Consider the following 26661-nt stretch of genomic DNA (forward strand, 5'->3'; position numbering starts at 1 on the left):
ACCAAGAAGGGTCAGAGGTTTGTGTGGTCCGTCCAGGCTCAGGAGGCTTTTGACCATCTCAAGGTTTGTTTTACATCAGCACCAATTCTGATTCACCCAGACCCCTCACTTCCGTTCCTTGTAGAAGTCGATGCCTCTGATTATGCTCTGGGAGCAGTTCTGTCCCAGAGAACTGGGGACAAAGCTTTACTGCACCCATGTGCTTTCTTTTCTCGACGGTTGTCCCCTGCGGAGAAGAATTATGATGTTGCAGACAAGGAGTTGCTGGCGATCGTGTCTGCTTTCAAAGAATGGCGGCACCACTTACAGGGAGTGGCACAACAAGTGGTGGTACTCACAGATCACCGCAACCTGGAATTTCTGAAATCTGCCAGATGTCTGTCCCCACGGCAAGCCAGGTGGAGCCTTTTTCTTAATCAATTTAATTTTGTTGTCACATATCGACCAGGTTCCCGTAACGGAAAGGCTGATGCCTTATCCCGTCTCCACACCTCGGACCCTGTGCCTTCATCATCATCTCAAACCGTGTTGTCTGATTCCAACTTCATCGGAGTGATCCAGGACCAGGACTTATGGAAGGACATCAAGCAGGCCTATGATGGTGATGTATTCCTTGCTGCCCCCCCGAGCGACGTGGCACTTGTTCTTCGGAATGGTGTGTGGTTACGAAAACGTCGCCAGTATGTCCCGGAGGCTGTAAGACTTTGAGTCCTTAAATTGGTTCATGACTCCATGGTGGCAGGACATAGGGGGGTACAAAAAACTCAGGAGTTCTTGACCCGGTTCTTCTGGTGGCCTACCTGTATGAAAGACGTGAAAGACTACGTCACATCATGTGTGATCTGTGCCCGGTGCAAGGTCCCTCGTATGGCTCCTACAGGCCTCCTCCAGCCTTTACCTGTGCCGTCTCGCCCCTGGGGGTCCATCTCCATGGATTTTATTGTGGATCTGCCTCCATCAAGTGGCAGCACTACTATCCTTGTAGTGGTAGACCGGTTGACCAAAGCCGCCCATTTCATCCCCTGTACTGGCCTCCCCTCGGCCGCAGAGACTGTTGACCTGGTAGTACGGAACGTATTTCGTTTACACGGGGTCCCGGATCAGATCATCTCTGACCGAGGTGATCAATTCACCTCTAGGTTCTGGAAGGGGTTTTGTTCTGCACTCCAAATTAATGTGTGTCTATCTTCTGCCTACCATCCTCAGACGAATGGACAGACGGAACGGACCAACCAGACCCTGGAACAATACCTGAGATGTTACGTGAGCCATCTACAGGACGATTGGGTGAAGCTCATTCCTCTGGCAGAATTCTCCTACAACAACACCCAGAGTAGTTCCACGAAGGTAACACCCTTTTTTGCAAACCTGGGTTACCATCCAAGTATTCTGCCTAGGTCACCGGTCGCAGTCCCTATACCCGCGGTTGGAGACAGGGTGACGGAGTTGCAACGAGTTCAGGAGGTCCTGAAAGACACCTTGACAACTGCTCAGCGACGTTACAAGGACTCGGCAGACGCTCATAGGCGACCGGCACCCTCGTACCAGGTAGGGGACTCTGTTTGGTTGTCCACCAAAAACCTGAAGCTTGGTGTCCCTTCACAGAAGCTGGGGCAAAAATACATCGGCCCATTCAGGATCTCCAGGATTGTGAACTCCGTGGCTTGTCGGCTGAAGTTACCACGGACTATGAAGGTACACCCGGTCTTTCATGTTTCTCTGCTCAAACCGGTAACTCCTAATACCTTTCAGGGACGTGTTGTACCACCTCCTCCCCCGGTGATGGTAGATGGCCAAGAAGAATTTGTCGTTGAGGCCATTCTCGACTCCCGTCTCCATCGGCGACGGCTGCAATACCTGGTTCGCTGGCAAGGCTATTCACCCGAGGACGACTCCTGGAACCCGTTGACAACATCAACGCATCTAGGAAGATTGCTCAGTTCCATCGGAGGTACCCGGACAAGCCCGGTCCTGTTCCGTCCTGAGGCCGTTTTTTGGGAGGGATGTACTGTCAGGATCCTAGGACTTTCCGGTCTGTTTTGAATGAACTTTTGCCCTTGGTTAAGATGGAGTTTTCGGTCCTGTCGCATCACTTCCTCTTAGCTGCCATTAGTTAAGATGGAGTTTTCGTTTACATCACTTCCTCCCCAGCTGCATAAAAACCCGCCCCTAAGCACAAGCAAATCGCTTGAGTATATTGATTCCTGGTGTGCTCCTGCCCTGCCACTCTCCCAGATCTTGTGACTCTGGAACAACCCTGCTTCCTGCTTGAGACTTCACCTCTCTGGACCTCTGGATACCGCTGGACTTCTGGCTACCGTACCCGGTTAGTGTTTGTGCCCACTGAAGGTCCCCTTACTGGATCTCCACCGGACTCATCATACCAGAGGCTCGCTACAACTGGACTTCTGTTTGCTATACTGGTTAGTAGTTGTTACCCGATGCCCGCTGAACATTATCCTGCTGGACATTTGTTATACTCTGGACTTTGCCTGCAATACCCAGTTATATTCCGTACTCAGTGACTCTTAATAACTTACCATCCTTGCTGAACCTTTTGCTATGTGCTGCTGTATGTCTGTGCTCTGAACCCGTTACGTATTTCCACGTTTGTTGTGCACAATTGTATATAAATCACTTGCTTCACTAAGCGTGTCTCTGCCGTCATTGCCCTACGCCATTGAAGTCCTTATACCATACATAAGTATTATAGCACCTTCTGAAGCAGGGCTGTTAACTCCGGATAATTTTTGAGGAAGCACTGCACCACCAGGTTCAAGGTGTGAGCCAAGCAAGGTATGTGGCTGAGTTTTGAAAGGGCTATGGCTGCCACAAAATTACGGCCATTATCACTAACTACCTTGCCTGCCTCAAGATGTACACTGCCCAGCCATGACTCAGTTTGTCGCTTCAAGTACTCGGCCAGCACCTCGGCGGTGTGTCTGTCGCCCAAACACATCATCTTCAACACAGTCTGCTGATGCTTTCCACTAGCTGCTCGATAGGGGGACACCTCATGTGCAACAGTGGCAGCTGCAGATGGAGTGCTCGTACGACTGCGCTCTGTGGACGAGCTTTCGCTTCTGGAGGAGGAGGAGGAGGGTGGAACGCCTACAGCCAACTGTTTCCTATACCGTGGGCTAGGCAGCACTGTCCCACCACCACTGTCCCCTGTGGACCCTGCATCCACCACATTAACCCAGTGCGCAGTGATGGACACGTAACGGCCCTGGCCATGCCGACTGGACCATGCATCAGTTGTGAGGTGCACCTTTCCACTCACTGACTGCTTGAGTGCATGGACAATGTGGTCTTTTACATGATGGTGGAGGGCTGGGATGGCTTTGCGAGAGAAGAAGTGGCGACTGGGTAGGTCATAGCGTGGTACTGCATAGGCCATGAGTTCGCGGAAAGCTGCGCTTTCCACCAACCGATAGGGCATCATCTCAAACGAGATTAGTTTGGCAATGTGGGCGTTCAAACCCAGTGTACGTGGATGAGAGACTGAGTACTTTCTTGACCTACTCATAGTGTCTGGGAGGGTGAGCTGGACTTGAGAGCTGCATATGGTGGAAGTAGCGGTGGACAGGGCGGACTGAGAGAGGGTTGATGATGGTGATGGAGTTGGTGTTCTTTCTGATGGCCTAGATTCAGTATTTCATTGATATAACAGTGGGATTCCCTGACTGCTGTGGCCTTGCAACGACACCTCAACATTTGCTGCTGTGCTAACCGGTGAGCTTACAGTGGGGGAAACAATGTAGCGTTGCTGACTACCTTCTTTGTGATCAGTTGCACATGTGGCACTTGAGATTTGGTGTTGTGTCCACGCTTGCAAGTGCATGGTGGTTAAATGTCTAAGCATGCAACTGGTATTCAAATTTTTCAGATTTTTCTCTCGGCTAAATGTCTTTGCGCACTTCTTACAGATAACCTTGGCCTGATCATGAGGATTTTGTTCAAAAAAGTGCCACACTGCACTCTTCCTACTTTGGCAGACATTTTGCGGCCTAGCACGCTGTGATCTTTTGACCCTCTGGACAAGCTGTCCAGCAACTCTTTTGATTTTTGGAACCTGTCTTTGGAGTGCTCCGGGCCTGCCAGATAACAGCTGTTGCGATGTCGATGTCTGCTGTGGATGCTCCTCATCTGAGCTATTGGAAGCAGCACCCTCTTCCCCCAATGGATGCCAATTTGGGTCAACAACTGGGTCATCCATCACCTCCTCTTCAATGTCATGTGCACCTTCCTCTGTGTCACCGTGTATGGTGGTATAGTGTGCGGGAAGGGGCACCTGAGTCTCATCAGGGTCAGAATCTGGCTCTGTACACTGCGAGGACAATGTAGTGCTCTGAGTGAATGTACCAGCAGAATCATCCATCAGCAGCTGTGCATCAGTGCACTCCATGTCAGATTCATCTTGGCCTGGGTAATTCACCATTTCACTTGATAATTCAGGCATGGTATGTGAAAACAGCTCCATGGAGTAATCAGTAGTATGGCCTGCGTCATCCTTCAATCTTGGTTGGGGTGAAGGACACAAGGAAAGGTGTGGTTCATGAACATGAGCCTCCAATGACGACTCAGTGCTTTTACTTTTTACAACTTCAGAAGAGGAGGCGATAGAGCTGGAGGCTGAGTCAGCAATGTAGGACAAAACTTTTTCGTGATGCTCTGGCTTTAAAAGCGGTTTGCCAACTCCTAGAAAACCAAGCCTTCGAAGCCTTATGGAGCCAGATGACGCAGGCTCAACACCTCCTGCATTCGGTCCTATTTTGCTCTTGCCACTACCATCAGATCCACCACCAACACCATCATTACCAGCTGCCAACCCCCGCCCAATTCCACGGCCTCTTCCACCAGCCTTCCTCATTTTTTGTAGAAATGTAGACAAAATCCAACAAACTATATAGTAATGTAAAACAAGGTACAAGGTGTCTATAGGACAGGGGAGATTTTGAATTTCTGCACACACTTGTGGACACAGGACACTTATGGATTGTGCGAGGCCCACTGAATATCACAGCGCTATGTCACAGGCTCGATGGCATAGGCGTGAAAAAAGTGACTACAGGATAAGGGAGATTTTGAATTTCTGCACACATTAGTGGACACTGGACACTTTTGGATTGTGTGAGGCCCACTGAATATCAGAGCGCTATGTCACAGGCTCGATGGCACAGGTGTGAAAAAAGTGACTACAGAATAAGGGAGATTTTGAATTTCTGCACACACTAGTGGACACTGGACACTTTTGGATTGTGTGAGGCCCACTGAATATCAGAGTGCTATGTCACAGCCAGAAATTGGCTAGTGTATCACAAACTACAAGGTGTATGTAGAATTGGGCAGAATAGTAATCTCCCTAGAGTGTAGGTCTGTAAGAACGGAACAAGTCCTCCACTTATCCTTCCACAGTGACACACAGATAGCTTCACTGTGGCCGTGATAACAGCCGTTACACGGTACTGAGAGGAGCGTGCACGTACACGGCTGTCCGGTGTATGTAAAATTGTCAAGCTCCGTGTTTTTTAAGTATACGGACTGACACATGCTGTCTCTCTATAGTTTTGAATGTGATCAAACAGCAAATATATTTAACTGTTTGAAAGCTAGACAAAACTAGTAGGTGCAGGTCTGTAAGAACGGAACATGTCCTCGACTTATTCTCACAGAGTGACACACAGATAGCTTAACTGTGGCTGTGATAACAGCCGTTACACGGTACTGTGTGAGGAGCGTACACCGCTGTATGGTGTGAAAAAATGCACGCTCAGTACCTCAGCAGGACAAAAAAAAATTGGGATTGCTTTTAAAAAAGCAGTTTGCAGAGCAGTGGGTAAACAGCAATGCAGCTGTCAGGAAGCCTTAGAAGGCAGCCTAACAACCAACACCGCTGATCCACCACACTATAGCCTCCCCTTGCACTGCACACACAGTGACTGGTGTGTTGTACAGGCAAAATCGCTAGCAGCAGAAGCAGTTTTTTTTTCTTCTTCCCTGCCTAACGCTCTCCCTACAGAATCAGCAGCAGCAACCTCTCCCTATGCTAAGATCGGCAGAAGCAAGATGGCGGTCGGCGTGCACGCCCTTTTATAACCCCTGTGACGCCCACCAAAGCAAGCCAATCACTTGCATGCCCTTCTGAAAGATGGTGGTGACCCCTGCCTATGTCATCACGTTGCCCACAGTGTCCGTGGATCCTGATTGGCTGAAAAAGAGCGCAAAACAAACTTTTGAAACGCGACTTTGGCGCGTAAGTCACCGACCTCTTGGCCGACCTCATCCTAGGGTCGGGTTTCGTTTCATGAAACCCGACTTTGCCAAAAGTCGGCAACTTTTGAAATTTTTCGACCCGTTTCGCTAAACTCTACTCTTAAGTCTGGGTTTACATTTGCGGTTGTGTCCGCAGCGTTTCTGACGCATACATCCGCATTCATCGTGTTTTCCTATCTTTAATGTTGTTGACCCAGGTACATGCATTTGTATGCGTTCGACCGCGTTTGCTTATGCGTGCGTCATTTCGGGTTGTGCGGCGGAGTGCGGCTAGCGCAACGTGTTGCAATTTGCTGCCTCAAAACGCATGCGGACGCTGGCGGAAGGGATGCGTCTAAACAACTCATTACAGTCTATAGAAACGCATGCGTACGCTTTGCATTTGCATACACAATAATTTACATAAGACACGCCCATTGGGTGTGGCTTGTGTAAATTCAAAAATTCTCTGGGAAAATAGCACTTGCCAGTCGTCCGCAACCGCAAACGCATGCATGCGTTTGAATGCGTTTTGGCATGCATTTGTTGTTGCGGACGATACGCTGCTTACTCAACCGCAATTGTGAACCTAGCCATAGACACAGATTCGGCAACTACATTTTGGAATGAATGATTGACCAGATTGTAATCACTAATGCTTAGAGAGACATTGCCTAATGAAGAGCATGCAAACCTTATGTTTGACAATTAAGCAATTACAGTTTGCTGAGCATAAACTGATGTATGGAACATTTACAATTCATATATGAGCACAAGAAGAGAGATTTTCAGATACAATACACTTTTTTGGGAAAAAAAGTATATACTGTATGTACAGTAAATTTGTAATGGGTTCTTCTTTAAAGGAAGAATTCTAATGTTCTTCGGTTCATAGTTTCATAATTTTCAAGATTGAAGGTAGACATAAGTCATCATCTTCAACCTGCAGTCTAACATATTGATCCAGAGGTAGGAAAAAATCCCGTGAGACAGATGCTAATTGTCCCATATGAGCAAAAAATATCTTCCAGATATCACATATGACTAATCCCCTGTATCAACATCCCATCACAGAATTTAGTACCCATACCTTGTAATATTATATTTTTAAAGAAAGGCATCCAGGTCCTCCTTAAACATTTTTGCAGTGAATCAACCATTACAATGTCATGCAGCAGAGAGTTCCATAATCTCACTGCTATTCTGTTCTGTTATGTTTGAACTTTCTTGATAAAGAGTATACCCCCTTGCCATCATTTCAGGCCTAGGTTTAAAAAGGTCATTAGGAATATCTCTACACTGTCCATTAAATTAATCAATTATTTGTACACTGTATAAGATCACCCCGAATCCTTCATTTTTGTCATGGTACTGAAGTTTCAACATTCCCTTAATAACCTTTGTTGTTCTTCTCCAAAATTGTGAGTATTCTAAATCTGACACAACCAGTGACTTATTTAGAGACAAAACTATGTTACATAGAGACAAAATTATGTCCTTGCCATGAGCATCTATGTCTTTTTAAATGTATCCCGTTATTTGCTGTGCAGCACCAGCCTGGCACTGGTCAATAAAGTTTAGCTTGCCATCGACCCATATGACCAAGTATTTTTCAGTGACAGTTTTACCCCATGTTTTACAAAGTAATACATAAATATACATTTTATTTCCTCTGCCCCATTTTATGACCTTATATTTCTATGTTAAATTTCAAATAACACCAAAAAATGAGCTGAAAACATGATTAGGTACATTTACAAACAAAACCAAGAATAAAAATAAAATGAATAATTACCCTGCAGTAAGTAAATAGTAATGCTACATGTAATAACATAGGGTACTTAGTGGATACTGTTTTGTTCAAAAAATAGTGTAAATCATCCTACCGCAACAAGATGTACCCACTCAGGATGATCCTGTCTCTAAAGTAAAATCATTCTATGCGCCTGATGGCCTTAATAGATGCCGGCAGAGCAGTGCTAGTGAGGAGCGAATTTGTCCAGAAAGCGATCCCCAAACATAAATTCGGCACGAATATGGCACATTCGGATTCATGATCAGAAACATGAGCAAAATTTTATAAAATGGAAAAAATTGGTAACATTCGGTGAAATTGCGGGAAAATATTTGCATTACCACAAAAGTATTTTCAGCATTTAGCAACTATCAGGACGCAGGAAACACCCTCAGTGTTCTAACACAACGGGTTGTGTCATTGGTTGCTGAAATCATATGTCGCTCTCCATATAAGTAGGCGGACATCTTGTTTTAGCACCATTTTGACTCTGTGACAGCTCAGAGAGGCTGCTCCTGATGCTGGCACTGTGAACAGCAAGATTTTAGCTAGTTAGGCAGTTGTATAGCAGTCAGATAGTGTAACTAGCTAGTGTCCAGTGTGGCTGTTAAATTTACCTTCCAGCACTTTCTTTTTGGCCATCACTGAGGTACACAGACAAAGCCAGCAGGGGACAAGTCCTACAAGTGTGTTGTGCACTGCTTCTATTGTACTCCAACAATGCGCATTGTGGAGGCCCCTGATCCCGCCCCGCAGTGTGTTATGATGTATTCACACTGCGGGGCTGGGGCCTCCGCAACACGCAGGCCCTGAAAAACGCCCTGGGGGGGTGATAGGTTCCCTTTAACTTGGATTTTACTGTCGCTGAAATTCAGCTGTTTGCAGAGGTGGGGCAGAGTTTAAAATCTAATTTTTTGTTGCTAATACTGTGCTCCTACCACACTATCTGAGCAACATGACTGGGGAAAAAGCAAGGCCGTGGTGAAAGGGGAATTAGGCTTGGTGTTCAAGGTGTACGTGGGGTAGGTGGTAATGTTTGTTAAAGCACTAGTGAAGCAACGTCACGTCCTATGCAAAGATAACTGACAACTTCTGTTACTGGACAGGCTACTCCACTACCTTTCTTTGGCAGATGCACAGTGGTAGGCCTTGTCGATGATGCCCAGAAACAACATGTTCTCAAGTGGATGGCAAGTGCAGCTTTAAGTGGCCTCAACCCATCCCTCTTCCTCCACCTCAACTTCACACCCAGTACAGTCCAAATATGTGGTACCCAAATTCCCCTTGCTTACCCCGCGTACCAAGTCTCCAACCATACAACTGACTGTACGGAACCACAGATGGGTGAGCCTAAAGAGCTGTTCACACATTCTATGCCATGGTCATCAGTAGCATACTCAAAAGCGTCGCAGAGTCAAGAGGAGGCACCACAGCCAAATTTTTTTTAGCTTGTATCTGGGGCAGGAAAAAGTACAGTCCAAACAGCATCCTTACCCTTGTCATCAGATTTTAACCCCTAGGGGGAGGTGATCCTGATGAAACTCAGATATCTGAGGCTCACGCAGACTGTACAATGCTGTCAGAGCAAGAAGAGGAGGAGGGTGACTCCAAGGGGGAGGAATGTGATAACACAGGGGATGATGATGATGAGGTGTTAGATCCCAGTTGACGTGAACATAGAGGCACACAACTGAGTAGGTCATCTGAGGAGGAAGATGAGGAGGTTACATTGTGCTGTATGACACAGACACGTAGTGATGCAGCCACGACGAGCAATGCATCCTCAGCCACAACTGTGCCTTTGACCAGCAGCATCCATGGGTCTGCAGCTCGTAGGGGTGGCAGGGGTTCCCTAGCCTGGGACTTTTTTGACGCTGCAAAGGATGGGCCAACTCACGCAATCTGCCAACTTTGCAAAAAAACTAAGTAGAGGCAAAAAGTGCAATAATTTGACTATTACATGCGCAATCAAAATGTTTTACTGTGGGAATCCCACTGCACAAAAATGCAGTCCTCAGCAACCATTAGCTGCCCCATCATTCATATCTGCTTCTTCTTCCTCCTCCTCCTCCTCTGTTACCGTGCCAACTATTGAGAAACAGGTCTTTGACAGCAGAACCTTGGATTCTTTCCCTACTCCAGTCATGCTGACTGAGAGCCCGCCGTCAGCTGTAACAGAAGTGAGAAATGCCTGCTGTTTTTGACCGATCTCAGAGAACGATCACCATAACATCTCCGCCTGCACCTCACTCACAGTCCAGTAGTAGTCCGGTTCACCATACGCCACCCTCTCTCAACACTACAGGCAGCCCTCAGTTCCGCAGTTGTGGTCACATAAAAGATTGTTTTGTCCTACGCATGACAAAACTAGGAGGTTGAACTCCACCATCTGTTGGCCACGGAAATGGTGCCTTTCCGCCTCATAGATACAGACGGTTTATGAAAGCTGATGGCCGTTGCAGTCCCCTAGTACCAATTGCCCAGTCACCATTACTTTTCTAAGAAAGCTGCACCTGCACTACACCAGCATGTTGCAGACAACATCACCCGTTCCTTGACTAAATCTCTGTTTGCCAGGGAGCATTTCACCACAGACACTTGTACGAATTTGCATGGCCAAGGGCATTACATCTCGCTGACTGGGCACTGGGTGACTCTGGTGGCTGTTGGGACAGGCGCTGCTCTACAAGTCTTGGAATCCCCAAGACTTGCAGGACAAACCTCTACATTTAACACTTTCTCCACTGCCTCCTCTATCTCCTCTAGGGCCTCTACCTGTGCCCTCAACCTCTGCCTTAATGATGCACGCGTGCTAATAGTGCAGAGTGAATCACCACCACTTCCATACTGCACAGCCAGGGCTCACCGCAATCAGGCAGTATTAAGGTTGATATGCCTTGGAGATCAGTCATACAGCAGAAGAGTTGTGGACAGCTCTCCAGGCTGAGTTTGATTAATGGCTGTCTCCGCTGAACCTGCATCCAGGAAAGGCCATGTCCAATAACAGTGCGAACCTGGTGGAGGACCTACAGTGAGGCAAGCTCACCCATGTGCCTTGCATGGCTCACGTCCTCAATCTGGTGGTACAGTGTTTTCTCCGCCACTTTCCTGGCCTGGGTGAGCTGCTCCAGAAAGCACGTAAGTTGTGAGCTCAATTCCTCTGTCTGCACACCTCTGCTCAGTGACTTGCATTGATACAGAGGTCTTTGTATATGCCAGTTCACAGTTTGATACGCGATGTGCCGACATGGTGGAATTCCACTCTGCACATGTTGCAGCGACTGTGGCAGCAGCAACGGGCCCTGACGCAGTATGTCATGTCATATAGCTTGGGCCAGCGCAGTACGGACGTGGTGCATATCACATTTACAGAGTGGGCACAGATTAAGGACCTCTGCACCCTTCTGCACAATTTTGAAATGACTACGAAGATGGTTAACGCTGACAACGCCATCATTAGCATCACTATTCCAGTCATCTATATGCTGGAGAAGACTTTGAATAGCCTGCGGGAGGAGATGTTGGACCCAGAAGAATAGGAGTAAACAGAGGAGGTTGTGGAAGGGATTACATTGTCTCTAAGTTCAAGACTGTTGTCACACAGGCGGGTGCCAAAGTAAGGTGGATACTGCGATCTTTGGGGGCTGGTGATAACAGACAAACTGTTATCAAAGGTGCAAGATCTGAGGAACAAATGGAGGAGGAAGAGGTGAGGGACGAGCATCTGTCAGATGAAGGGGATAATCCTCCGCTCTCTGTTGTTCATGGTTGTCAGGAGGGGACAGAGAAAACAAGCCTCATTGTTACCAAGGTACCAACACAGCATGGGCTTGGACTTCATGGTAGAGAACAACATATGAGTGCCTTCTTGCTGCACTATCTGCAACATGATCCCCGTATAGTTATGATTAGGAATAATGCTGACTACTGGGTTGCCACTTTGTTAGATGCACGGTATAAAACCAAAATTTGCTAGATGATTCCTGCCCTAGAAAGAGACCTGCAAATGCTGGAGTATCAAAACACGCTTTTAAACAACCTTAAGAGAGCTTTTCTCCAAGACAGCAGTGAAGCACACAGTTTGCATCGCAGCTCTAGACTTCCAACTTCCGACACGTCACTTCATCAACGCCAACTTATTAGCAGCAGCAGTGGTGGAAGTGGAAGAAGCAATTGCCATGAGTCCTTTAACTCTTTTTTTAGACTAACTAGTGCACCAGCACAATAGAGTCCAAGTCTTACATGTGATGAGCGAATGGAGAGGATGGTGCAGGAGTATCTAGAACTGAACATAAATATCATCAGGGAGGGCTTGGACCCTTTCACATTTTGGTCTTCCAAAATAGATGAGTGGCCTGAGCTCACCTCACATGCCTTGGAGGTTTTATCTTTCCCAGCAGCCAGCGTTCTTTCAGAACATGTCTTCAGCGCTGCTGGTGGTGTCCTGACAGATAAGCACAGCCGGCTGTCCATTGAAAGTGTAGACTGCCTAACTTTCATCAAGATGAACAAGTCATGGATCTCCAAGAGCTTTTGCACCCCAATCGCAGACTGTACAGACTAGGTGATATTGCATTATTTTGTGTGATACGTTAATGTCACATAACTGCACTCTGTGATATCTTTAGTGTGGCTTCTGTGCCTGCTGTGGCTGTTGCTGCTAATTTGTGGAAATGTGAACACTCATGGTTGGTCTACATCTGCTGGGTTAGCTGTAGTGACAGGCACCTCGGTCCCAATTATACTCTTTCTAGTCTCGTGACAGTTATTCCACTTCGGTGGTGTCAGGCCCTCATTTTTTAAAATGTGAACACTCCTGTTTGGGTAAACATCTGCTGGGTTGGGTGTATTGGAATACCTGTCGGTCCCTATTATACTATTTCTACTCTTGTGAAATTGATGCCACTTCTGTGGTGTAATGCCCTCATTTGTTTAAATGTGAAAACTTCTGGTTGGGTGTCCATCTGCTGGATTGGTTGTAGTGGAAGACCTATCGGTCCCTATTATACTATTTCTTCCGTGGTGAAATTGATGCCACTTTGATGGTGTCTGCCAATAAGTTTTGGAAATGTGAACACTCCTGGTTGGGTCTCCTTCATGAGTGTCGCCTGTAGCAGTAGGCCTCCAAGACTGTCAGGTCTCCACTCAGTTGGACTCAACCACTGTTACTATCCTTAAATTTTTCTGACAATGGAAGTCTTCAAAACTGATATTTGTGCCACCTGAGTATGGCTCAGCATGAAAGCAGGTAGAGGTTTTGCATGTGGTATCAGGGCTCCCAGCAAAGGGGGGCCTACACCGATTCCTCACCCACCTCATCGCCGTTATAAGGTGTTGTACATGCATTTGTTTTTGCCTCCCATTGACCTGAATGGCGTTTGGTTATGTTCGGCGAATATTCAACAAATTACCATATATACTCGTGTATAAGCTGACCCGAGTATAAGCCGACCCACCTAATTTTGCCACAAAAAAACTGGGAAAACTTTTTGATTCGCGTATATGCCTATAGTGGAAAATGCAGCAGCTACTGGTAAATTTCAAAAATAAAAATAGATACCAATAAAAGTAAAATTAATTGGGACATCAGTAGGTTAAATGTTTTTGAATATCCATATTGAATCAGGAGCCCCATATAATGCTTCATACAGTTCATGATGGCCACATAAGATGCTCCATACAAAATACACCCCATATAATGCTGCACAAAGGTTAATAATGGCCCCATAAGATGCTCCATAGAATATGCCCCATATGCTGATCTATAAAGGTTATGGCCCCATAAGATGCTCCATAGAATGTGCCCCATATGCTGCTCCATAAAGGTTATGACCCTATATGCTGCTCCATAGATTATGCCCCATATGCTGCCCCATAAAATGCTCCATAGATTATGCCCCATAAAATCCTCCATAGAATATGCCCCATATGCTGCTCCATAGATTATGCCCCCATAAGATGTTCCATAGATTATGCCCCATAAAATGATCCATAGAATATGCCCCATATGCTGCTCCATAGATTATGCTCCCATAAAGTGCCCCATAAGATACTCCATAGATTATGCCGCCATAAATTGCACCATAAGATGCTCCATAGATTATTCTCCATAAGACGCTCCATAAAATAGGCCCCATATGCTGCTGCAAATAAAAAAAATGACATACTCACCTCTCATCGCTGGGGGCCAGGTGCTAGGGCCCTGAGCAGGCGGGGACACGGTGCACTATGGGGGACAGGTGCCGGTGTTGCTGCTGGCTCAGGGCCCTGGCACCTCAGATATTCACCTATCCCCATTCCACTGCTGTTTCTCTGTCTTTCGGGTCCTCTGTCAGTGACTTTCAGGCAGCAGAGGGAGCGGCAAGCACTAACTATGTCACTGCGCCCTCTGACCTGAACATCACAGCCAGAGGACGCGGAGGACAGAGCAGCACGCAGTGATGGACTGGGGACAGGTGAATATTGCATATACTTACCGCCTCCTGGCGCAGTCTCTGCAGCCCCGCTTCTCCCGGTCTTAGGCTCCTTACTTCAGCGGTCACATGGTACCACTCATTAAAGTCATGAATATGCGCAGAGGGGGCTGCAGAGAGGCACCGGGGGGGTAAGTATGTTCTGACATTCCCGCTCTCACTCTCCCGCCGACCCCCTGGCATATATGACTTGCGTATAAGCCAAGAGGGGGACTTTCAACCCCAAAAAATGGGCTGAAAATCTCAGCATATATGCGAGAATATACGGTAATCGGCGAATATTGCAAATTTGGCGATCGTAATCTGAACCGAACATTGAAATATTCACTCATCTCTAAGAAGGACCCAGGTCTGACTGTTTAAACAATTGCACCTGGAAAGCTATATAACCTAAAAGTCCAGCCCCAAAAAAGCCACACCCCTTCATGTAGAAAGTACAAAAAACTAAAACAACACCAAAAAAATGAGCTGGAACACATGTTGATATAAGTGTAATGTATAGATACTAGGGATGAGTGAACCCGAACTGTAAAGTTTGAGGATTCATACTGGACACCTAGTGTCCAGTACTGAACCCTGAAAATGATTTGCTATTTGAAAGCCTAATAAAATTTGTTGAAAGGTTGCAGCACAGCCAATCAAAAAGCTTTTATGCTGTGGGCACTTCATGAGCTATCACAGCCACACCAAGTATTGGCATGGCTATGACTGGCCAGTGCACAGCGTTACTTGGTCTGTATAAATGTTAATCATGAATGCCACTACCAGTCTGCTCTGATTAGGTTAGGGTTAGGATGCAGCTGAAATGAGGGGCAGAATTAGGCTGGTTTCACATTAGCGCTTTTTTGCGCGTTCATGCGCAAGCATCATGCGCACCTATGTTTAACATGGGGGGCCCATTGTCTTGCGTTTGCACACGTCCGTATGCATTTTCGTGCGCATGCGTTTTTTTAAGGTGTGCGCCTATGCGCACCACATGCAACCTGTTGCATTTTTGGGTCCGTCCAACGGCGTAAAAAATGCATGCGCACACTTGCACACGGAATGCGACAAAATAACTCATTACAGTCTATGGGAACGCAGGTGTGCACGTGTACATGCGCACGCCTGCATTAAAAAAATGCATGCGTTTTAAGAGTTAACATGGCTAGAAACTGGTTAAAACGCATGCACCTAAAAAATGCAAACTTATGCAAAACGCATGATGCGTTTTTTGCATGCATTTCTATTGTGCACGAAGCGCAGCGCTAAAAAACGCTAATGTGAAAGAAGCCTTAGACTTCGTACTCTGCAAAGAAACATTTTTTTTACTCCGCATGTCTCAGTGTCTCAGAGGAAGTAATCTGACTTTAAGCCTCTGTTTGTACTCTGCAACCCTGCCTGTGGGAGGACTGTGCCTTTAAGCCTGTGTACTTTGCAGCCATATCTGTATGAGTAGTGTGCGTAAGAAAATAAATCTACTTTAAAGCAGTCTCTTTGCCCTTTTTGGGGACAAACAAATAATTTTAATGTGTCGCTATGTCTATGTAGCAAGGGTGACCGGGGTGGTAGTCCTGACCTAGTTCACCCACAAAACACAGTCCACATGAAACACAGGATGGACACAGCTTCCCTCATGGGTTACCTCTTCATTCCAGTTACTGCAGTCAAGGCAATCACAGTCCAGGGTCACAGGCGTAATCCAACAGGGATCAATTTTATGATTCTTTGTAGGATAAGCAAGAGAGAAAGAGGTAACTGAAGAAAATACAATAGAAACTTCCTGCTCTTTCCCTATTCTTATCTGTGACTGTCTCAGTATCAGCCACAGTAGCAGCCACAGTCCACAATCAGAGGTAGTGACGACTCACTCGCCGGAATCTGGATGCTTATAATCCCTTTGGCGGGGTACTCGCAAAATTCTGTGTCCACCTCACTGTCCGTGTGTTCCAAGACAACAGAATCTGTTACCTTCTGGGGTTCTGGCAAAGTCCCAGTCGTGGTTGCATACCGCCTGTGGGCAGAGGTGCCCGAGGAACTGACTGGAATCAGCAGCTTCCTGCCACCTCCCTGCTGCTGGCTCAGCCCTCCAAATTAGCCTGTGCTGGCAATGCCTCTAACACATATAGGAACATTGTAAGGGTACAATATAAGGGCAATATTAGGGCATTGCAAACACAGCACTCTAATACAGACATCATATTAACATACAGGTACATCAACAACAAAGCATAACAACAGCAGGCATTATCCAGTAAAAGTGACTTACAAGTTAACACAAATACACAAGACAATAGTAATGCAGACATACTACTAAACGGGTTCACCGCCCAGGTACCGTCCCAATGCACATAGGAGAGAGGGGGAGCAATGGGGTTCTACGCCAATTCCTTACATCTATATGAGTAGTATGCCTAAAAAATAATTTTACTCTGCAGTCGTCTTTTTGCAAGTAGTGTGCCTAAAAAGTAAATTTACACTGCAGCCATCTCTTTGCCATTTGTGGGCCAAACAAATAATTTTGCTCTACCTCTGTGTCTGTAGGAGTAGTGTGCCTAAAAATAAATTTGATCTTCAGCCATCTCTTTGCCATTTTTAGGCCCAAAAAATAATTTTACTTTACTGCTGTGTGCATATGAGTAGTGTGCCTAAAAATAATCCTACTCTGCAAATTCTTTTTGTGTCTAGTCTGCATAAAAACTAAATCAACTCTGCCGCCATCTCTGTGCTGGTAGGTGCCAAAAAACCACTTCCAAAAATTAAGGGAACTACCACATGGATGTGACGAAGGTAGTGTAGATGCTGCAGGGAGAGGATGTGTCTGTGGCCTGCTACATGACCAATTGAAATATCTTCTTCCGATGCATGCCGGCAACAGGAGGTTCTGATTTATTTCATATGGTCAAGTACCGCTACATGAATGATGAGTCCACAAGATGTTGAAAAGGTGTTAGATTGGATTCCTGAGAGTGCCTCAAGTTCCTTCGCATTATGTTCCACCTGGTCCACTGCAAAAAGTGCAGAGTTGGCACCTGAAGACAATGGCCAGCTGGCTTTCACCTCACCCCCTTTCAAACCCACCAAGCAGTCTGAGTCCCAAGCCATGCAGCAGTCTCTTCTTGTTTGCAGGGGATTACTCACGATACTCTCCAAGCATGTGATAACAGAGCTTCTTTATTCAGGAACAAACAGGAACAATATATGATAAGCTTAATAGATCAGGAATAAATCATTTGTGTGTCTATCTTTGCAGCATCTACAACAGGCTGCTTCTCTCATACACAGACACAGGAAAAGCAGGAAATGTGGTCACATGCTCTCCCTGTGTGAGCCTCTGGGAGATTTCTTTTGTTCTAACTTTATAAACTGCATACAAATCTAGAAACTAAACACTCATAGACAGGAATGTAGTTGTTGCATCAAGCATATTCCAACACCCCCACTTAACAACTACTTATCCTGTTAGTCCCATTGCAGTTCTGAACTCCACAAACTTGGCTCTTGATAATGGCTTTGTCATACCATCGGCTATCATCTTGTCAGACTCACAATAAACAATCTCGAGAACACCATGTTCCACTAAGTTACGTAAGTGGTGATGTTTTACATCAATGTGCTTTGTCCTAGCACTAATCTTCTCATTACTGGCAAGTTTAATGCATTCTTGGTTGTCCCCATAGATAACTGTTGGTTGAGCTAATGGCTTGCCAAAATCTTCCAAAAGTTGTTTCAACCAAATTACTTCTTGACTTGCATAAGCAGCAAACATATATTCTGCTTCTGTGCCCTCGACCCGCTCCCGTCTCACCTCATCCCTAACTTGGCCACAGTCTTCATCCCATCTCTAACACACCTCTTCAACCTTTCACTTACAAATGGTGTCTTTCCCTCATCCTTCAAACATGCCTCAATCACACCCATCCGCAAAAAGCCCTCCCTTGATCCATCCTCTGTGTCTAACTATCGCCCGATATCTCTTTTCCCTTACGCCTCAAAACTACTGGAACAGCATGTATATCTTGAACTGTCCTCCCACCTCTCCTCCTGTTCCCTCTTTGACCGGTTACAATCTGGCTTCTGACCGCATCACTCAACTGAAACTGCCCTAACTAAATTCATTAACGACTTACTAACCGCCAAGAGCAAGTGACACTACTCTGTCCTCCTTCTCCTGGACCTGTCCTCTGCCTTCGACACCGTAGACCATTCCCTCCTGCTACAGACTCTTTCATCTCTTGGCATCACAGACTTGGCGTTATCCTAGATCCCATCATACCTAACAGACCAAACATTTAGTGTCTCCCTCTCACACACCACCTCCTCACCTCTCCCCCGTCTGTTGGTGTTCCTCAAGGCTCTGTCCTAGGACCCCTACTATTCTCCATCTACACCTTTGGCTTGGGACAGCTCATAGAATCCTATGGTTTTCAGCATCACCTCTATGCCGATGACACGCATATCTACCTATCTGGACCCAACCTCGCCTCCTTACTGACTGAAATCCCACAATGTCTGTCTGCTATCTCAGCCTTCTTCTCTGCTCGCTTTCTCAAACTGAACATGGACAAAACAGAATTCATCATCTTTCCCCCTTCTCACTCTACTCCTCCACCCGACCAATCCATCAATGTCAATGGCTGCTTTCTTTCCCCAGTCCCGCACGCTTGGTGCCTTGGGCTGATCCTCGACTCTGCACTCTCTTTCAAACCACATATCCAAGCCCTCGCCTCCTCTTGCCGCCTCAAACGCAAAAATATTTCCCGGATCCACTCATTCCTCAACCACGAAACCACAAAAACACTAGTGCATGCTCTTATCATCTCCCGCCTCGACTACTGCAACCTCCTACTCTTTGGCCACCCCTCTAGCACTCTGGCTCCGCTCCAGTCCATCCTACACTCTGCTGCCCGACTAATCCACCTGTCTCCCCGCTGTTCCTCAGTCTCCCCCCTATGCCAGGCCCTTCACTGGCTTCCTATTGCCCAGAGGCTTCAATTCAAAACCCTAACCATGACATACAAAGCCATCCACAACCTGTCTCCTCCATACATCTGTGACATGATCTCTAGGTACATGCCCGCACGCAACCTTCGATCATCTCAAGATCTCCTTCTCTACTCCCCCCTTATCTCTTCTTCCCACAACCGCATACAAGACTTCTCCCGTGCTTTCCCCATACTCTGGAACTCTCTGCCGCAACACATCAGACTCTCACCATCAACTGAAACCTTCAAGAAGAACCTGAAGACCCACCTGTTCTGACAAGCCTACAGCCTGCAATGATCCTCGGTCTACTGAACCACCGCACGACCTGCTCTACCCTCTCCTACTGTATCCTCACCCATCCCTGTAGACTGTGAGCCCTCGCGGGCAGGGTCCCCTCTCCTTATGTACTTGTGTGTCCCTTGTCTTACACATGTTTATTATACTTGTCTATATTTCCCCTTTTCACATGTAAAGCGCCATGGAATAAATGGCGCTATATAAATGCATAATAATAATAATAATGCCACTGACACTTGTTTTTCTGCTGGATCAAGAAATTGAAATTTCTCCTAACTTGAACTAGTAACTATTTGTTGATTTACGATCACTTGAATCTCCAGCCCAATATGCATCCACATAACCTCTGAGAGTGAGATCTTCTGATGCAGATATCTCAAGATTTAGCTTTTGAGTTCCTTTAAGATATTGAACAATTCACTTAATTGCATTCCAGTCTCTTTGATGTGGCTTGCTTACACGGCAGTGAATTCCAAATGTAGCTGTGATATCCAGACGAGTTGTGGTGCTATGTACAGAAGCGCCCCCACTGCTTGTCTGTAACTCCCTTTGCTGGGTAGCAGATCTTCTTCTCCTTCCAACTTTAAGTAGGACAGATCCATTGGTTTTGATGCACCTTTGACTTCTGACATTCAAAATTAGTTTAGTATTGCGGAAATTTTAGAACTTTGGTTGAGAAGAAAACTCCCATCTTCCTCTCTCTGGATTGGGATTCCCAAATAATATATCACATTTCCAAGGTCCTTAGTCTTAAAATGCTGGATGAGAATTTCACCAATTTCTTTTTCGCTGTGGCAGCTCAGTAAGCTCCCATGACTGGAGTTGGTGAAGGGACTCCATCTCTTCATTTGCGGCATTTATCCACTTCTGTTTCTCGTGAACAGGCAGTTTTTGCATCTCTTGCCATGTCTGTGGCTCTGGTTCAGGAAGTGTTCTGACCATATAAGAAAGTCGTCTAGCTGGGATACCTTTGTTTGGCCTGTCGGATCTCCTGACTGGAGGTTGACTTGGTTCTTTTGTGTCTTCCTTGGTGGCTTCAGAGCTTATCCAAACTTCAGTGTTTTCCTTTTCAGCATCTTGTTTTGATGATTGAGATTTTTGTTCTTGCTTCTTAGGTTGAATAACTGGTGTAACTTCATGGAATTTGAGCAATACAGAGTTTTCATCAATAACTGCATCTCTGCTGATTGTTACTGTGTTGGTCTCTGGGTACAGGATTCTGTATCTGCGTTTCGCTATAGCCCACCAGGACTCCTTGCTTTGCGTGTGATTCCCACTTGGAACATTTTGCAACCAAATATCCTGAGGTGCTTCAGGTTCAGCTTCTCGCAGTTCCAAAGCGCTCATATGGAGTTTTATTTGTGGCTTTCCCTGGCACTCTGTTTTGAAGATAACAAGCTGTTATGATGGCTTCTCCCCAATACTTTGTAGAAAGATTCGCATCAAACAACATACTTTTTCCACTTTCACAGAGAGTGCGGTTCTTTCTCTCTGCAATGTCATTTTGTTCTGGGCTGTATGGAATGGTAGTCTGGATCACGATTCCATCCTTTTTCAAAATGGTTTGCATTTTACCATTTATATATTCGGTTTCATTATCTGCGCACAGGGCTTTTGGCATTCTATCAAATTTGTTAAACACTACAGCAAGATATTCTTCAGGTTTCTGTGAAACTTCATCCTTACTGTGAAGCAGGTAGCTGACTGTATATCTGGGGACATGTGCTGCTTGCGCCATGATTGGGAACAGGGACTTTGGTGGGCACAATTTATCCTTATTCTCACATACTCCATTTGAGTTCAGCTCAGCTCCCAGTCTCCCCCGGTGTACCTTCTCTGTTTGGGCAGCCTTTTGCCGGAGGGATTTCAGGACATCTAGACCCAATGTGGCTGGAATACGCTGACTCCCTGCCACCGTCCACTGCTCTCTCTAGACCGCCTTGCTGCTACTTTAGCAGCCTCGTCCGCCCTTCTGTTGCCCTCTACCTCCACGGAGTCACCTCTTGTGTGTGCTTTTACCTTGACAATGCCAACCTGGACTGGTAACATCAATGCCTCCATCAATTGTTTCACCAGCTCTGTATTTTTAATGGGCTTCGAATCTGTGTAAATATTAGCGGCTCTACACGCCTCAGTGAGTGCCATCAACTCTGCCTCCTGCGCCGACATTTGAGGAGGGAGTGGTTCAGCTTGGATTTCCTCATGTGAGGATACTATTGCATATCCAGTGTAGAATCGTCCATCCTGGTGGTATCTGGAGCCATCTACAAAAGACTCAAAATCTGCATTAGGAACAGGTTGTTTTTTTTTCTTTCTCCATGAACATGTGCAAAACCCACTGTCTCCTGACTCATCAGTTCTATGCAGTAGTGTTCATGCGTCATGTCAAAGTATTCTTCCTCACTTGCTAATATGGTCACCAATCACCCTGAGGTGATGGTGGGGGCCAAATGAGCTCCATAGAGTCACATATTGTTGTAAATGGTATAAAAACATTCCTTGTATTTCATTACGTCAGATAAAGTGATTTGACCACGGCTTGTGTGTTGAAGTCTCTTTGTCTCCAAGCGCTTGCAACAGAAAGGGCGAAAAACCTCACAATCCGGACTCACTGGTGATCTGGCAGAACTGACTTTGGTAAGAATGAAAACAGCAACGACAAGTAGTCATCAATAAATGTGAAAAATATCTCTTCTTGCTAGGAGTTTAAACATTCATTGGACCTAATACATCTATATGTATTAGATCCAGAGGCTGTGCAGATCTAGTGGTGCTTATTCAAGGAAAGGATTTTCTGGACATTTTCCCTTTAAGACAACTAGTGAACTTCATCATTTGACTACACTGGTTTTTCAATACCATTTGCAAGTTGAGTTAGCTTCCTTACTGCTTCTGGGTCACTGTGCCCAAAACATCTGAGCAATACGTAGATACAGTTCTTATGCAGATCTTGCCTAGCACTGTAGACTATTTCTTTGCATTTTAGCTTCTGCAAGAGTGTGACCCTTCTTTGAGATGATGCAGCTGTTATCTTTAAAAGCAACTACATTCCCCTTTTGCTTGAGCTTCTTTACTAACAGAAGATTGCTTTTAAGGCTGGGAATATAGAGAACATTCTTTATTGGGATCTTTCCGCTCTGTGCTGAGGAAACTGGACAGTGGAAGTAGAAATCTCCTACTCCTTCTGAAGTCATATAGTGACCATTAGCTAAGATGACCTTTTCTGACTTGCTTTCATTAATGTCAGTGAAGAAATCCTTATTATTTGTTATATGACTGCATGTACCAAAAACTATACACCATATATGCTTTGCAGATGGGCCTGTACTGGCATTAAATGCAGCTTCAACACATGCAGAATCTTCCTTTACAGCTGTTTTAACCCTTTAATTACTCTTTTGCTTTTTAAGCTGACTCATTCTTGCTTTCCAAATTCTCTTAGGTTGCTCTTATATTTAGAGAAATCCTGTGTCTTTAATGCTGTTTCTGCCCTGAATTAATTACTGCTGCTTATATGCTGAATTTTTCTCTTGAATTCATTCACAAGTTTGCCTTTAGCATACTCTAGTGTCAGCTCATCAACTCGCCGTGCATCTAGTGCAGTCACGAGTGTGTCATAACTTTCCGGAAGACCACTTAATAGAAGTGCAGCAACATGAAAATATTTAATTTTCTTCTCCAATACCCCTGAGACCCCTGAGACATTCCACAATATCTAGGGTGTTTCTTACATAGTCCTGTCCATCACTTAGCCTAGACTGATACAGTTTTCTCATGAGATAAAGCTTATTGTTGAGATGTGATCTTTCATGCACTTTCTGTAACTCATCCCACATCTCCTTTGCAGTTACACACTTGCATAAATGCATAATCTGATTATCATCTACACTGAGGGAGATCGTACTGTGTGCTTTCTGATCCTTCTCTAGCCAATCATCTGGTAATGGATGAAGCACTTGTTCCTGAATATATTTCCACATACCTTCTCTTATGAACAGCATCTTCACCTTGAATTTCCAGGACTGGTAGTTCTGGTTAGTGAGGCTTGGCACTGAGAACTTGACAGGATTACTGCTAGTGGACTTCTTCTCTGTTGATCTGTGCTGCTTTTGCTTTGGGTTTCTGTTGCTGTGTTACTCTGGGGTTCTGTGTTACTCTAGGCCCAAAACCTGTTGGCAGCGGATTACCCATGATACTCTCCAAGAGTGATAACAGAGCTTCTTTATTCAGGAACAAACAGTAACAATATATGATAAGCTTAATAGATAAGGTATAAATCATTTGTGTGTCTCTATCTGTTCAGCATCTACAGCAGGCTGCTTCTCTCATACACAGACAGAGGAAAAACAGGAAATACAGTCACATGCTCACCCTCTGTGAGTTTTATTTTTGTTCTAACTTTATAAACAGCATACAAATCTAGCAACTAAACACTCATAGACAGGAATGGAGTTGTTGCAGGTAGCCAAGTGGATGGGCCACAGAACCCCAGGCCACAGAGTAATCAAAAATCTAGTTGTTGAGTGGGGGTGTTGGAATATGTTTGGTGCAACAACTCCATTCCTGTCTATGAGTGTTTAGTTGCTAGACTTGGATTACCCATGATACTCTCCAAGAGTGTGATAACAGAGCTTCTTTATTCAGGAACAAACAGTAACAATATATGATAAGCTTAATAGATAAGGTATAAATCATTTGTGTGTCTCTATCTGTTCAGCATCTACGGCAGGCTGCATATTTCTGCAGTGTGCATATTGACGAGGAGAACAGAGATGAGGAGTGGGTGGAAGATGATGCATGGGATGATTAGGGCCTAGATCCCACAAGGAACGAAGGTCATCTTTGTGACATGTGCAGTTTGTGCAGCTGAACGTCATGCAGGTCTGCCAGGTTGCTTCCAGCCAAGCATTGCAGCAGCAGCAGTCACAAACCTACAATCAACAGGTCAGAGGATATTACCAGCAGCCAATCTACTTTCCAGCTCCCATAGCACTGAGCGACAGCGCTGCCAAGTTCATCATCCCTGCAGCCGGCAGCATCCACCATGCCTCAGTGTCCAGCACCCATGCAGCCAGCAGTATCAACGATGCTGCCCAGTCCACTACCCCTGCCCAGTCCACCACCCCTGCCCATTACAGCACCCCTGCCCAGTCCACCACCTCTGCCCAGTCTACCACCTCTGCCCAGTCCACCACCTCTGCCCAGTCCAGCACCCCTGCCCAGTCCAGCAACCCTGCAGCCAGCAGTATCCACAATGCGGCCCAGTCCACTACCCCTGCCCAGTTCACCACCCCTGCCCACTACAGCACCCCTGCCCAGTCCACCACCTCTGCCCAGTCCAGCACCCCTGCCCAGTCCAGCACCCCTGCAGCCAGCAGTATCCACAATGCGGCCTAGTCCACTACCCCTGCCCAGTCCACCACCCCTGCCCACTATAGCACCCCTGCCCAGTCCAGCACCCCTGCAGCCAGCAGTATCAATGATGCTGCCCAGTCCACTACCCCTACCCAGTCCACCACCCCTGCCCACTACAGCAACCCTGTCCAGTCCACCACCTCTGCCCAGTCCAGCACCCCTGCCCAGTCCAGCACCCCTGCAGCCAGCAGTATCCACAATGCGGCCCAGTCCAGCACCTTGCCAAATAACTGCTACAGAGGCCACCCCTCCCACTCAGCCAAGAAAAGTGAGGTCCAAAAAAAATATTGCCACAGGACAAAAACCAGGAGCCAAAAAACTATGCCCACATTGAACCCACCACCTCCACCTTCACCTACCAATTTGTCAATACCTTCCCCTGTGTCTCTGTCTGTTCCTTCCAGTTTGTCTATCGATTCCCATGATTCCACTTTGTCATCTATCCCCAATGTCTCCACTGCCATCCCTGATCCAATCCTTCCATTTTTGCACCGTCCCCTGTACACCCTTCCCCTGTAACCCCTTCCTCATCAACTACCATCCAATCCTTACAGCTCCACACCCCAAAGGCCCACCCCATCTCACCCTCTTGTAAACCCTGAAGAAAAAAACAATCACCCCACCCTTAACCCCCTCTTTTTTAAGTTTTGAAAATAAAAGTTGTATTTTCTTAGCACTATATCTTGTGTTATTTGTATCTTAATGCCTCACCGCCGACACAAACACACTTTATTTTTGAGGGAAGGTAGTTTATTATTTAAGTCAGCAAACATTAGGGGTAAATTGTTACATTACATGTACATTTCAACATCACAGGTACATTTAAACATAACAGGTATGTAATATTTGACATTACAGGTTGTTTTAAACATAACAGGTACATTTTACTTAGCGGATTAAATCATTTCGTCTTGCCATGCCACATATCCATCATCTGAAACAAAGTAAGCTGCAAACTTATCCCTCATCTGGGCAACTTCCACTGTGGCTCTCAGAAGGTGAAATTGTTAATCATGCAATGTAACAGGTTCCTCAGGTTGTAAGCTTAGTCGCTTTTTACCATGATGTAGTTGTGCAGAACAACATGCTTTCACAACCTCATCAACAGTGTCAATTTTTAGATTAATGGATGTGCACAAAATGCGCCATTTCGATACCACCGATCCAAATGCACACTCCACGGTTCTTCATGCCCTTGTCAGTCTGTAGTTGAAATTTTTTTGTGTGATTTAAGTTCCGACTTGAGTATGGTTTAATGAGGTTGGCACACATTTGGAAGCCTCATCCCCAACAACAACAAAAGGCATTGGCGGTCCATCAGTGTTAGGAAGAGGTCGTGGCGGCAGAAAATTAAAATTAAAATCATTCCCATACAGACGTTGGCCCATGTCAGAATTTCATTGCCTCGTCCAAATGAGCCAGTGTCCACGGCAACAAATCTACACTCGGCATCCGCAATAG

The 26661-nt window shown here is 45.9% G+C and overlaps 1 protein-coding gene across 1 annotated transcript in view; it reads left to right on the forward strand.

The window, feature by feature from the left end:
- The first annotated feature begins 718 nt into the window (after positions 1–718).
- Positions 719–26661, forward strand: part of LOC141074926 (uncharacterized) — a 61102-nt gene continuing 35159 nt past the window's right edge. The window contains exon 1 of the mRNA XM_073562246.1: positions 719–1951. Coding sequence (XP_073418347.1) covers positions 733–1951 — 1219 coding nt within the window. The 5' untranslated portion in view covers positions 719–732. The remainder of the gene's footprint in view (positions 1952–26661) is intronic.

This window comes from Dendrobates tinctorius, unplaced genomic scaffold, assembly GCF_039654945.1.
Source record: "Dendrobates tinctorius isolate UK_male_01 unplaced genomic scaffold, ASM3965494v1 ptg000015l, whole genome shotgun sequence".
NCBI lineage: Eukaryota > Metazoa > Chordata > Amphibia > Anura > Dendrobatidae > Dendrobates > Dendrobates tinctorius.